At 35.7% G+C, this 12,285-nt stretch overlaps 1 protein-coding gene across 1 annotated transcript; it reads left to right on the forward strand.

Moving 5' to 3' along the window:
• Positions 1-810: 810 nt before the first annotated feature.
• Smp_154170 (hypothetical protein) lies at positions 811-11,817 on the forward strand (the record flags this gene model as incomplete). The annotated part of the gene is made up of 3 exons (XM_018797738.1): positions 811-885; positions 3,849-3,953; positions 11,716-11,817. The coding sequence occupies 3 exons, from the start codon at positions 811-813 to the stop codon at positions 11,815-11,817; spliced, it is 282 nt and encodes a 93-aa protein (XP_018652750.1).
• Between the last annotated feature and the right edge of the window lie 468 nt (positions 11,818-12,285).

Below are 12,285 nucleotides of genomic sequence, written 5' to 3' on the forward strand. Positions count from 1 at the left end.
TAAAATCAGTCTAGAATACTGTAGTAAAGGTAATAAGGTGTGTAATTTTAATTTGGACTTGAAAATGTAGATGTTAATCTCTTGAAGTTGTACTGGAATGATATATTTGCTTAACTTACGTAATTTAACATCAAAGTCCTACCATGAGATAGTTGCCTATTCTAGTTTAAATTAAAGTAATGGTTAGTATATTCTACTTTCTGATTGTCTGAAAAGAATAAATTGGATCATACTATATGAATGATGCATTTGGAAACAAAGAGAATCGAATTGTACAAAAATCAATCTACTACTATATATGTCACTTATATAGTGTGAATCGATTGATTCAGATTTGTTGTCCTTAACTATACTGTAGCTCAGTAAATAGTTCAGTCATCCAAGATACGGATAAGTTTAAACGAATAAATAACTTGGCTAGAGCTCACTGAAATATCATTGAATGCTATATATTGTTCAAATTTGTTAATTTCCATATTAGAGTGACAATACAGTTGTGTGGCCCTTGATCTGACTGTAGTTAGATCTTATATAGTTGTGATCATGAGTCAATTGAAGCTAGACTACCATGGAAAACCTGAAAGTACTGGACGGCCGTTTCGTCTCACTGTGGGACTCCTCAGCAGTGAGCATCCACGATTCAACCTCACGAGATTCGAACCCAGGACTTACCAGTCTCGCACGCGAGCGCCTAACCACTAAACTTCAATTGACTCATGATTTCAACTATGAAAATACTGAAATCTCCATAAAACCCCTTCTGATAAATTCATTTTGGACATGCTTACTTTCTATGTTTGTTTACAGAATATGTTTGTATTAATTGGCCTTTTAATTGCGGATACTGCCGTATTTTTGACATGGATTTATAAAGATCCCAAAATAGTAAGTTAGGTTTTTTTTTAAAAAAAAAAAGAAAAATCATTCCATTCAATATGCCTTGTTATGTGATAGCTTAAAATGTAAACGAAATACCCTCATTAAGACATTAAATAAGAAAAACTGGTTCAGCAAAGAGTTCCCTTTTTCAGTGAATTCATCATAAAGATAGATGGTTAAATTATCAAGGGATGGCTCAGTATGATAAGATAAAATGTTGGAATGGAGATGAAATGCAATCAAGCGAATAATAGAAACAGAAATAAACCAGGTGGAGGTAAAAGGTTTAAGGAGAAGATGGAAGGGGAAGAAGATGGCTGTTAAGGGTGAATAATATGAAGAAAAAAGATTATGAGATATCAAGACCATAGTAGAAGAAGAGATTGTATCAGTCTCTTTTAAACACACAATTCTGTTTTTTCCCAGACGTATGGCTATTTCTTCGGCAATGTTAAGAAGATGCAATATGACTGCTTTTGGAAGACTCCTACTTACCTTGTAGATGATTTTGAATGCGGAATTCGTCTTGATTGAGTGATCTGTGTTCACACGGTGTTCGATTATTGAGTTTCTTATTATAATTACCATCCTGAAAAGTAAGTATATATTTGCGATTGTATAGCTTTGAAAGTGAATTCGCCATAAAGAGAACTCTTCGCTGAAGTAATCTTTCTCATTTAGTTTTAAATTTGTAATAATCACTAGTCATATGGAGGTTGATGACGTTCATTTTTATGTCACATTGATATTAAGTAGGTCAATTGACGTAACAAATATAGTTCAGTTATGTAGTCAGTTGTGAAGAATGACAGTATTACTCGTTTCGATGATGTATATTACAATAATATAGTAATAAGACTAAGCCGGATGACAATGTTTATAATTAATGAGTCTTGTAGTTGAACGCTAGATCCTGTTCCTAAGCTCTTCTATTAATCCTCAGGCGAAATCTATACAGCGACTTGAACACAAGAGAAAAGGCACGACATATGGAAGAAACGCTTTACTTCAATGTTCAATTATATACAGAAAATCTAGGGTATTTATAGCATTTGAAATAACCTTGAGTTTCCGAAAAATCCTCGAACGCTACTAAACATCGTAGCAGTATATATAATCATCCAATTAGAAGCGCGACATGTAACTTTTCACTTTCAAGATGTTTCTGAGAAACTTCTATTGAACGCTCATTGGATAAGATACTTCTCAGAGTTTTCAGGGCCTTATTTTTGACTTTTTTCAAGAATTTTTTGGGATCACTCCAACATTAATACCACTACATTGGAAACACAAACGGTTAACCATACACGAACTAGATCATGTTATAGCAGTTAATGTTATAGAGTTAATGTTTATTCTGGGACTCGAACCCAGTACCGTTCGCTTCAAACGCCATCACGTTATTCACTCAGCTACTGAGTCCTGATAGCCACTTGCTTGTTCAATGAGATTGATAAGTCTTGTCGATTGAACGCTATATTCGTTTCCTAAGCTATTCTTGTAACCCACAGGCTAGAACTACTCAGCGACTTGAACACCAGAGAGAAGACACGAGTATGAGAGAAACACTTTACTGCAAGGTTCAATCCTGTACAGAAAATCATGGGTATTTATAGATGTTAGCGTATGTTAAATCAACATCCTATTTCAGCCAATCCATTAACGACATATTATGCTACCGACCAACAGTAGCACGCCACGTTGGAACTCTAGAATGCCCCATCGTACTCTGATTGGCTGGGGCTCTTCGGCTCCTTTTTGGGCCTCTGGAGGCTCCGTCGAAGTTCTCCGGAAGTCGACTCAACACCTCCCCCGAATAAGATTTTCTCTCCGGGTTTACTTGCAGCTTGGTAACAGGTTTTCTACGGCGTTCGGACTTCCTTGGTATCCCATGTCTATGGGTGTCTGTTGGGGTTCTTGCCAATGGAGTATCTGTAATTATTTCTAGCGGGAGCCTCACTTGACTATCTACGGTGTCTAGAATCCTTTTTTCTCTGTGTATTTGATTAATGTATCTGATCCACGTTCCGAAAGTTCCACGCACCTTGCATAGAACATTTCCCATTCTCTTTTCAATGACTCCCGGTTCCCAACGATTTTTCCGCTGTATGACTTGACGAGCACTTTGTCGGGAAGGTACTTTATTTAGTGCAGAGAAGGGACGGAAAGTGCATCAGACACATTAATCAAATTAGGAAAGATCATAGAACAGCGACAGATACACGACTACAGTTCCACATGCTGGTGGATATAACGCAGAAAAGCCCGGAAGAATGCCGCAACCAACGACTTAGAAAACTTAATAGTGAAATCGCATAGCCGACAAGGGTGCTGAACAGAAAAAGGAGAGCAACAACAATGTCATACCTCTCAAACTTCAAAGAGGGGAGGTGTATGGACGGCTCGTCGGTAGACTCTAGGAAGCCCTAAGAAGCCTAAGAAGAACCACAGACATTCCATCCAATCACTGATAGGGGAATATTCTAGAATGTCGTCGTGTAGCTTGCCCATTAGATGGATAAGAATGACCCCTATTCACCTATTGGTTGTCTTAAATGATGATTTACTCTCAGTCAAAATACTATAAATACACAAGATTTCAGTACTGTATTTTGACACTGTTTTGGGGAATAAAAGTTCCTACTTACTAGTCTTCTGTTCTCTCTCTTGTGACGTTGCGGGTTCTATCGTTCAAGTAGTCTAGTAGTACGCGGCATACTAAGAATCAAGGCTCTAGATATAACACCTTGTGAACTATTAACCATTAGCCTCACTCGGTTAACATTCAACCTTAACTTCAATCCAATTTGCAATGAAAAAGAAACCCGCAAACTATCCAATAACACCCCGTATACATCTGACTACTTATCGTTTTATCATTTTAAGTAGTTTATTATAATATGAATAATGATAACTACGAAAAATTGATTCGACTAATCTTTTCTCTTATTTGTATTCTTCCTTTATAGAGTGTAGGGATGTTTTTAGATGAATTACAAAAAGTTCAAATTCAATATTCGGGCGCTGAAACAAATAATTTTCCAACTTTATTGTTCAATTATGTTCATCAACATGTAAGTTGAATAAAACAAACAGCAACTGTAAGAAAAAGGAATTCAGCTGTTTATTTAACTAGTGTGTGAAGATAATTCACATTATACAGTAATACAGTTCATTAAATAACAATCATATTCATAAGTGGAGAAGATTTGTAGCTCAGGTGGGTGATTTTTATGTTGGTTTGTTCTCTGAGCTGGATGGTTTGGTCGTGGAGCTTTCATCGTCCTTCTGAACGACATCATCAGCACAAACTTCGGGTAGAAGTGAAGTGTTTGAATTTCTCCACATGTGATTCACAGCTTGTCCTCTGCACCTCAATGTTGATTGGTTCTTATTGACCTTAAATCTGTCATTGTTTATTTCTTTGTTTTGATTGTCCCTCCTATTGTTTTGATTTTTGTTCCTATGTTCCTGCATAATTTTCTTGATTGGTTGATAGATTGGATTGATGTCAATATGTTTGTTTATTGCAGATTGACCTGAGTGCCAAGCTTCTAAAAATTCTCTGGTATTTTTGGAATTGCCTCTGTCCAAACCAACATATTCATAAGTCTCTAGTTCTATTGGACCGGACCATTGCTGCTAACTTGACGTGGTGTTTGGGCTTGCCTATCGTGATGAACCAATCGAGCTATACTAGCTGGGACAATAGTTCCTCAAAGTCCTACCATGCCAGACAGGTCGGTTGAAGAGCGGTTAGACTAAAAGCAGCAGACTCAAGGTTCGAAGGCGAAGTCGTACTGTTGACTGTACAGGGGTGTGACGGCAGTCAGATGTTTCCTTTAGACAACCAACATAACAGAGATTCCGCCTTCCCAGAAGGAAGGGTGGGGTTGGAAAAGGTTGACTCTAAAAATGCACACCTCGCCTTATCCTACAGATATTAGTGTCCGGCGGTATGATCTCATCAAGTACGGAGCTAACAAGAAAATTACTCACAAAAAGGTCGTATGTGATCGACCTCAAGTAGTTGTCTCTTGGGCACCATGGTTCTTCTGGAGGTACCTGAAAAGGAAATTGGGTTAATGATGGGTCACTAAGACCACCTCCGACCTAATTTCCTTTTCACGTACCTCCAGAAGAACCCTTCCACAGTATGGGAAACGGGGAAATGATAACGGCCCTCATATCTCTATCAACACTCAAGATCATTTACTGAATGATTGAATTTTATTGAAGAATTACTGATTTCCTAGTTTGACAACGTCAAAACTGTGTAAGAAGTAATAATGTGGTTAGTTACGGCCATTCCTAACCATTTACCTATATTACGGATTGATGGAAGTTCAGAATGTGAGTTATGATTGGATTATATAAGGAAGTTACATTCAATGGAGAATTTTCAGTGTTCAAAGATCAATCGTTCGTGACGTAGCATATGTATCCAAAATTAATGTGGGACAATTAGCTTTTATCCAAAAAATCAGTGAAATGTAGAGGAATTCAAGATTTTATTTTCGTTCTATTTGGAACTTGTCAGCTGAATTTACTCACATCCTATATTTGATACTCACCCTAGGATTCGAACCCAGTACGTTTATCTTTGAACGACAACATATTACACACTTAGCTACTGAATCCAATATAATCACTCATATATGCAACGTACATAGACTTTATTTCAAATCATAATAAGTTGGATCATCCTGTTGTTGATATCATTCATCTGAATAGTCTCGAATAGGACCAAACGTGTGTCCTGCATACCATTGATAGACATATTTCATCTATTTAAACTTAGAATAATATTAGTTCATCCCGTTACTATAGTTTGTTTTTAACAGTCATCAATATTTTCATAGTTGAAATCATGAGTCAACTGAAGCTAGACCACCAAGGAAAACCTGGAAACACTGGACAGCCGTTTCGTCCCATTGTGGGACTCCTCAGCAGTCATCAATATATTTACTTCAGTATTGGAAATTATCAACATCATTTTCAACCAAATGATAATATACGTATATAAAATAGACAATCTTATACAGTTGACAGATAATTTCCATTTCAACAATATGAATTTAAAACACGAATTTCAGCGAAGGGGGATCACTTTTCAACGAATTTACTATCAAGCGGTACAATCATATATATGTGAAAAATGTTTTGTTAAAGTACTAATTCCGTGAGGATATGTGGACACGAATAACCCAGATGACGTAATAGAAAGATTACGTAATACTAGATTATGTAATACAAATAATAACATTAGACCTAATGAATATAATAAGATGATTAAAATGTTTTTTTTTGCTACCATAATTAAAGGTCATAGAGGTGTAAAAATTAATAAGGTGATATGATGAATATTCATGATGTAATAAGAAGACGAAGGTTATCAGAACCATGTGAGGATATATTAGCGCAATACATTTCGAACAATCTGATCACACATAGTATACTTGTTAAGAACGTTTATATATAAAAATAAAAGGCTTGATCGTATTTGCACAAACGACACTATTGATGATGATGTTAAGTTGTTTCATGGTGTAGGAGTAGGTTGGAAGAAAGCTAGGGGTGGCCAGACCAAAACGTGGCACAAATCCATGAAGTCACTGACAAGTGGACTGGGCCATGTTGGTAGGTGTAGACTACCTGGTTGGGATTCGCGAGATGATAGCAACCGATGGTTAGAGACCTTGAATGACATGGCTCAAAATCGTTTGCAATGGCGAAAGTCCATCCACTCTTTGTGTTCTACCAAATTCTAATCTTCTGAATTCCTCATGTCTTTATCTTTTTCTCTTTCCAAATTTATTTCACTGTACTATACTCCTTCAATAATTTCTTCAAACCCTAATATTTTGGATTTCTGATTATACTCCTACTACTTCTACCGCTATGGGATTTGAATCGACAACTGGATCTCTGCGCTAATGTGGTATGGCAACTCGAACTGATGTACGTACGTACGAAGTTCTACGTTGTGACTGACTGACTGACTAAGTTGTTATACAAGACATTAATGAGGAATGGTTATCCACTTAAATTTATAAATAGATGGAAAGTTCAGGGCACAGCGAGACCTACTGTGGCCTTGGTAGAGAAAAAGCCTGTTTACATCACCTTACCATTTAGAGGTGAATCAAATAGCCTTTTATTGAAACAAAGGCTTACATCTGTCATCAATAAAACGTATTGTGCAGCGAAGATCATTATCAAAGAAAGAACGAGGTCTATGCTTCATTCAAAACCTAAAAGACATGAAAACGATTGTGTCACATCCCACTGCGTTTACCAATTTAAATGTGTGTGTGGTCAAACATACATAGGGAGGAGCAATCTTGATGTGAAAATTAGGGTGGGAGAACATGTACCAAAATGTATAAGAACTCTCGTCTAAATTAGAGCGAATAGTTACACAGTATTTGAGCACCGAGTTGATGTAAGACATTATATAGGAATAATATATATTTGTAAAATCTCAGCCAATGAATTTTGTAGTAAATCCAACGTTTCACCTGGCATTCTGGTCCAAGCTTTTTCAAGGAATTCAAAAAAATGGTACCAAAATGGTTTCAAAAAGAAATAGAACCAAATGACCCAATAAGAGTAGAGGATAAACATCCATCATCCTCTATTGCCAAACATATAATCGAAACAGGTCATAAGATTGATCTTAACTCGGCTTTTGTGGTGTTGTATAAAAGTGTAAAAGGGTGTATACTAAGGTTTATTGAAGCCTTAACCATACGAAAATTCAAACCCCCTTTGTGTATTCAAAAACAGTTTGTTCTCTCCTTAAACCTACCCTGGTAATATTAGATTATTATCCAGAGTGATTAGGTGTCAAATTATTTTCATTTTTCCCTCTAATTTAGACGAAAGTTCTTATATATTGTCACATTATGTTTATTATTATTATTATTCTTGTCTATTCTTACCCCCATTTCCAATATTGTTGACCTTTTATTTTTATATATAAATGTTTTTAACAAGGAAATGTGTGATCAGATTATTCCAAATGTATTGCTCTAATATGTCACACAGTTCTAATAATCTTGTAACGACAACGATAAGATATACTTCATTTGTACTCATAGTTCTGGTTTAAGCTGATGGATGGTAAGAGCTTCAGCTATTTTTAAGAGTTGGATACGAAGAAGTCTAGGTAGACTTGAATGAATCATATAAATAACCTTAAAATCAAACTGTGGATCCGTAGAATGATGACAGTCGATTGGGTGTTCAAGCATAGAACTCCTAACTGCTTTCTTTCCACATTTGGGATATGTTACTAGTATTACATAATCTATTGAGTCATTTTGGTTATTCGTGTTCACATTTCCTCACGGATTCAGTATTAGTGTTAGTTTTATATTTTGTAACTATCAAGCATAAATTTCATTACTGGTATATTGAAAAAATATATATATGACGACTGTTATAGTAATAAATTCACTTAGTATTGTTTGTTTGAATCTTCCCATCGATGTGTTAGGACTGCAACTGGTCAGTCTCTAATTGGCATATGTGCATACTGTGCGTATTGCCTCGATATAGCATGATAAGCAAAGAGTGAACATCAACTTTGAGATGCAGGTATAACCAGCTGACGAGTCCCAAATAGGACGAAACGCGCGTCCTGGATTCCACTGCTAGTCACTATCCATCTTTGCTTATCATGTTATTGTAATAGATGTAAAATCTACCTAGAGTAATAGAAAAGTCTAGTTTATGATTTACGACAGTGTTATTATTATCTAAAGAAAAATAATATTTTACTAAAGTAAAAATAAATAAGGTAATAGAATTAGATGAAACCAGACTCCCACATCCTTGTCGTACCTCCTGGATAGTGGGACTGTTTTCATGACTTAACGTGAGCGGTAACCCTAGTGGTGGAGATCGGCCTAATCGTCCAATCTACCTATACCTACAAATGATTAAGAAGGCTACAAAGAATTATTGCACAGTTATTATTGGTTCAAAAAGAATGAATAAATGAGTCTGCCCAAAAAGAAAGAGAAAGAAACGAAGATGTAATGATTTTGCCTAAGCAATGCAAATACAGCTATTGAGCCCCAGTAGTTGTGCCGTGCTTCGATGTAGCATTCTTCTCATGAAAGGTCTACTAGGCTTCACTATGTTACTGTGACTGGGAGGTGCAATAGAATAAGATGAATTTATTTATATTACAGATTCTTGTCAATAGTTTAAAATTTAGAAACAACAGTATTAAGTATTTACAATCAATGTGAATACTTTTTTATGATACTAATGAATATTAACAGAATAACAACAATGATAGAAGAAAGATTATCAACAAAATTTTTCATGAGTTGATGATTATACACAAAAGTTTATCAGTATAAGGAAAGAAGAAAGAATAGAACAAAATTTACTGTGAGCAAACATGGACAGTGACCAACAGTATAATCCAGGACTCGAACCCAGTACCGTTCGCTTCAAACGCCATCGTGTTATCCGCTCAGCTACTGAGTCCTGACAGCCATGTGCTTGTGCGATGGGGTGAAGTCTAAATTCACTTGGTATAGTTTGTTTGAATCTTCCTATTGATGTTTAGGACTACAACTTGTCAGTCTCTAATTGACATATGTGCATACTGTGCGTATAGCCTTAATTCACAATCATTATAAGCAAAGATAGACAGTGGCTAGCAGTGGAATCCAGGACGTACGTTTCAATGAGAAGATTCAAACAGACAATACTAAATGAATTTAAACTTCACCCCATCGCACAAGCAAGTGTCTATCACGACTCAGTAGCTGAGTGGATAACGCGGTAGCGTTTGAAGCGAAAGTTACTGGGTTCGAATCCCGGAGTGAACATTAACTCTGGGATGCAGATACATCTAGCTGAAGAGTCCTAAAATAGAAAGAAACGCACATCCTGGATTTCACTGCTAGCTACTACCCATCTTTGCTTATCATTCTTGTGAATTAAGGCTTGTGACTCAAGGCAATATCGAGGCAATACACACAGAATGTACATATGACAATATGCAACTGATCAAATGCATTCCTAAACATCAATGCGGTGATTCAAACATACAATATGTAGATGAATCAATTTATCGTTTATATATGTCACATTGAGTATGTATGTATAATCGTGTACATTTAATTATATACATATTGGCATCTTTGATGTCTATAAATGTTGAGTCACATTTTCAGCGAATTGAGTAGGCTGAAAATCTTTTCTTCATCTCACACGTTTTACTATTCGTCAGTGTAAATGAATGTCTGAAATAAACTATTTCAATTTAATGTATGTTTACTTTTTATTACAGTCATTGATCAAACGGAGATAGCTTAAGTATAATATTTGGAACTAAAGTGAAATAGTTTATTTCAGATATTCATTTACACTGATAAACAATAAGAAGTACGACATGAATAACGGAGTCTCAGCCTACTTAATTTACTTAAAACATGATTCAACATTTAAACTTATGAAAGATACCAGCATATGCGTATGCATATGTTACCTAAATAAACAATAAAATGATTGGCAATAATAGAACAATTCACTTATTTAAATATAAGGATGAATCGTATAGGTACCTAGAACTTCAGTGTCACATATTTGAAATGAAATACATATAGATTTAACACTACCCTGGTAACTTCACTTTCTCATAAATCAATTAAGGAGTATCCTATTTTTTTCCATTCTTTTATTTTTATATAGTTGAAATCATGAGCCTGCATCCAACGGTGTTAATATCTAACTATAACTAATTCAATCTGTTGGTCAAGCGTACGCGTGCGAGACCGATAGGTTCTGGGTTAGAATCTTGTGAGGCGAGATCGTGGATGCGCATTGCCAGTGAGGAGTCCCACAATAGGACGTAAGGGCTGTTCAGTGATTCCAGGTTTTCCAGGTTTTTCTAGCTTCAATTGACTCATGATTTCAACTACATAAAATTACTAAAATTTCCACAAACCCCTCTTCTAATATTCTTTTAGTCTTTGGTCATTGTTTAGCGTTACTCACCTGACACAGTCATTTTGTACAATTTTATGGTCGTCATTACTTAATTATGACATAAATTCTTATTCACTAGAAATATGTAACCATGACTTTTGAAATTTTCTCTTTGCATTTCCATAAATAAATATGAATTCATTTTGTCATTTTATGATTCTTTCATAACTGTTTTTATTATTCTACCAATCTCCATAAATATAATATATATATGCATATATATCAGAAGTGCTTTCGTGGATCTGAGGAGTCCCACAATAGGATGAAAAGGCCGTCCAGTGCTTCCAGGTTTTCCGTGGTGATCTAGCTTCAGTTAACTCATGGTTTCATTTATATATTATGTATGTCGCTCAACTTTGTGGATCGGTTGAAGTTAGACATTAAGACCGTCAGATGCTGACAAGCTCAATGGTCTAGATATTAAGAGCTCGCGAGCGAGACAGATAGGTCATGGGTTTGAATCTCATGTGGCGGAATCGTGGATGCTCACTGCTGAGGAGTCTCACAATAGGATGGAACGGTTGTCCAATGGTTCCAGGCTTTCTATGATGGTTTAGCTTCAATTAACTCATAATATCAACTATTTGAATTACTATAATATCCACAAAACCTCTTCTGATGCTTGTATATTAGTTGTAAATAATTTGTACTACTATTACTGGATTGTAAGTAGTTAACAAAAATCTATAAAATAAATTAACCCATTTTATTGTTTCACATTTCTAAAAGAAAATTGTGACCCTTTTCTATGATCATCATTAGTCACAACTATTAAAGGTTATAGAGCTTAAAACATTTCAATTACTGTTTTTCATTGATTAGTTTCATTGTTGCGGTATGTATAACTACACTGAATGGTTAAATTCTACTATACAATGGAAAAGAATGGTAACTTATGGAAATATAACGTATGGTAAGTTCTAGAATTGATAATATTGTCTATCTCATTCATAGTTAACTACATTGTTTATGAGTGTTGGATATCGGTTAATCGTAAATACAAACATACTGAAATTGAAACCTTTAATATTAACTTTTCTTGACTGAATCAGTGTAAACTAAAGATGACGATATAGATTATCCCCATCAATCAAAAACAAAGGCTTCACATGATTACTTTTAATTTTGAGATTGTCACAACCAACAATACTTTTCCCAAAAATAACAGGGACATCTCATTGGTTAAAACCGGGAGCCAATTGAAGCAAGCCCACCATGAAAAACCTGCAAGCACTGGACGGCCGTCTCATCCTATTGTGGGACTCCTCAACAGTGCGCATCCACGATACAGCCTCACGAGATTCGAACACAGGACCTATCGGTCTCACGCGCGAACGCCTAACCTCCAGAACAACTAAGCTGGCATCCAATGGTGTTAATGCATTTTTACAC

The sequence above is a fragment of the Schistosoma mansoni genome, chromosome 5 (genome assembly GCF_000237925.1).
Source record: "Schistosoma mansoni strain Puerto Rico chromosome 5, complete genome".
Classification (NCBI taxonomy): domain Eukaryota; kingdom Metazoa; phylum Platyhelminthes; class Trematoda; order Strigeidida; family Schistosomatidae; genus Schistosoma; species Schistosoma mansoni.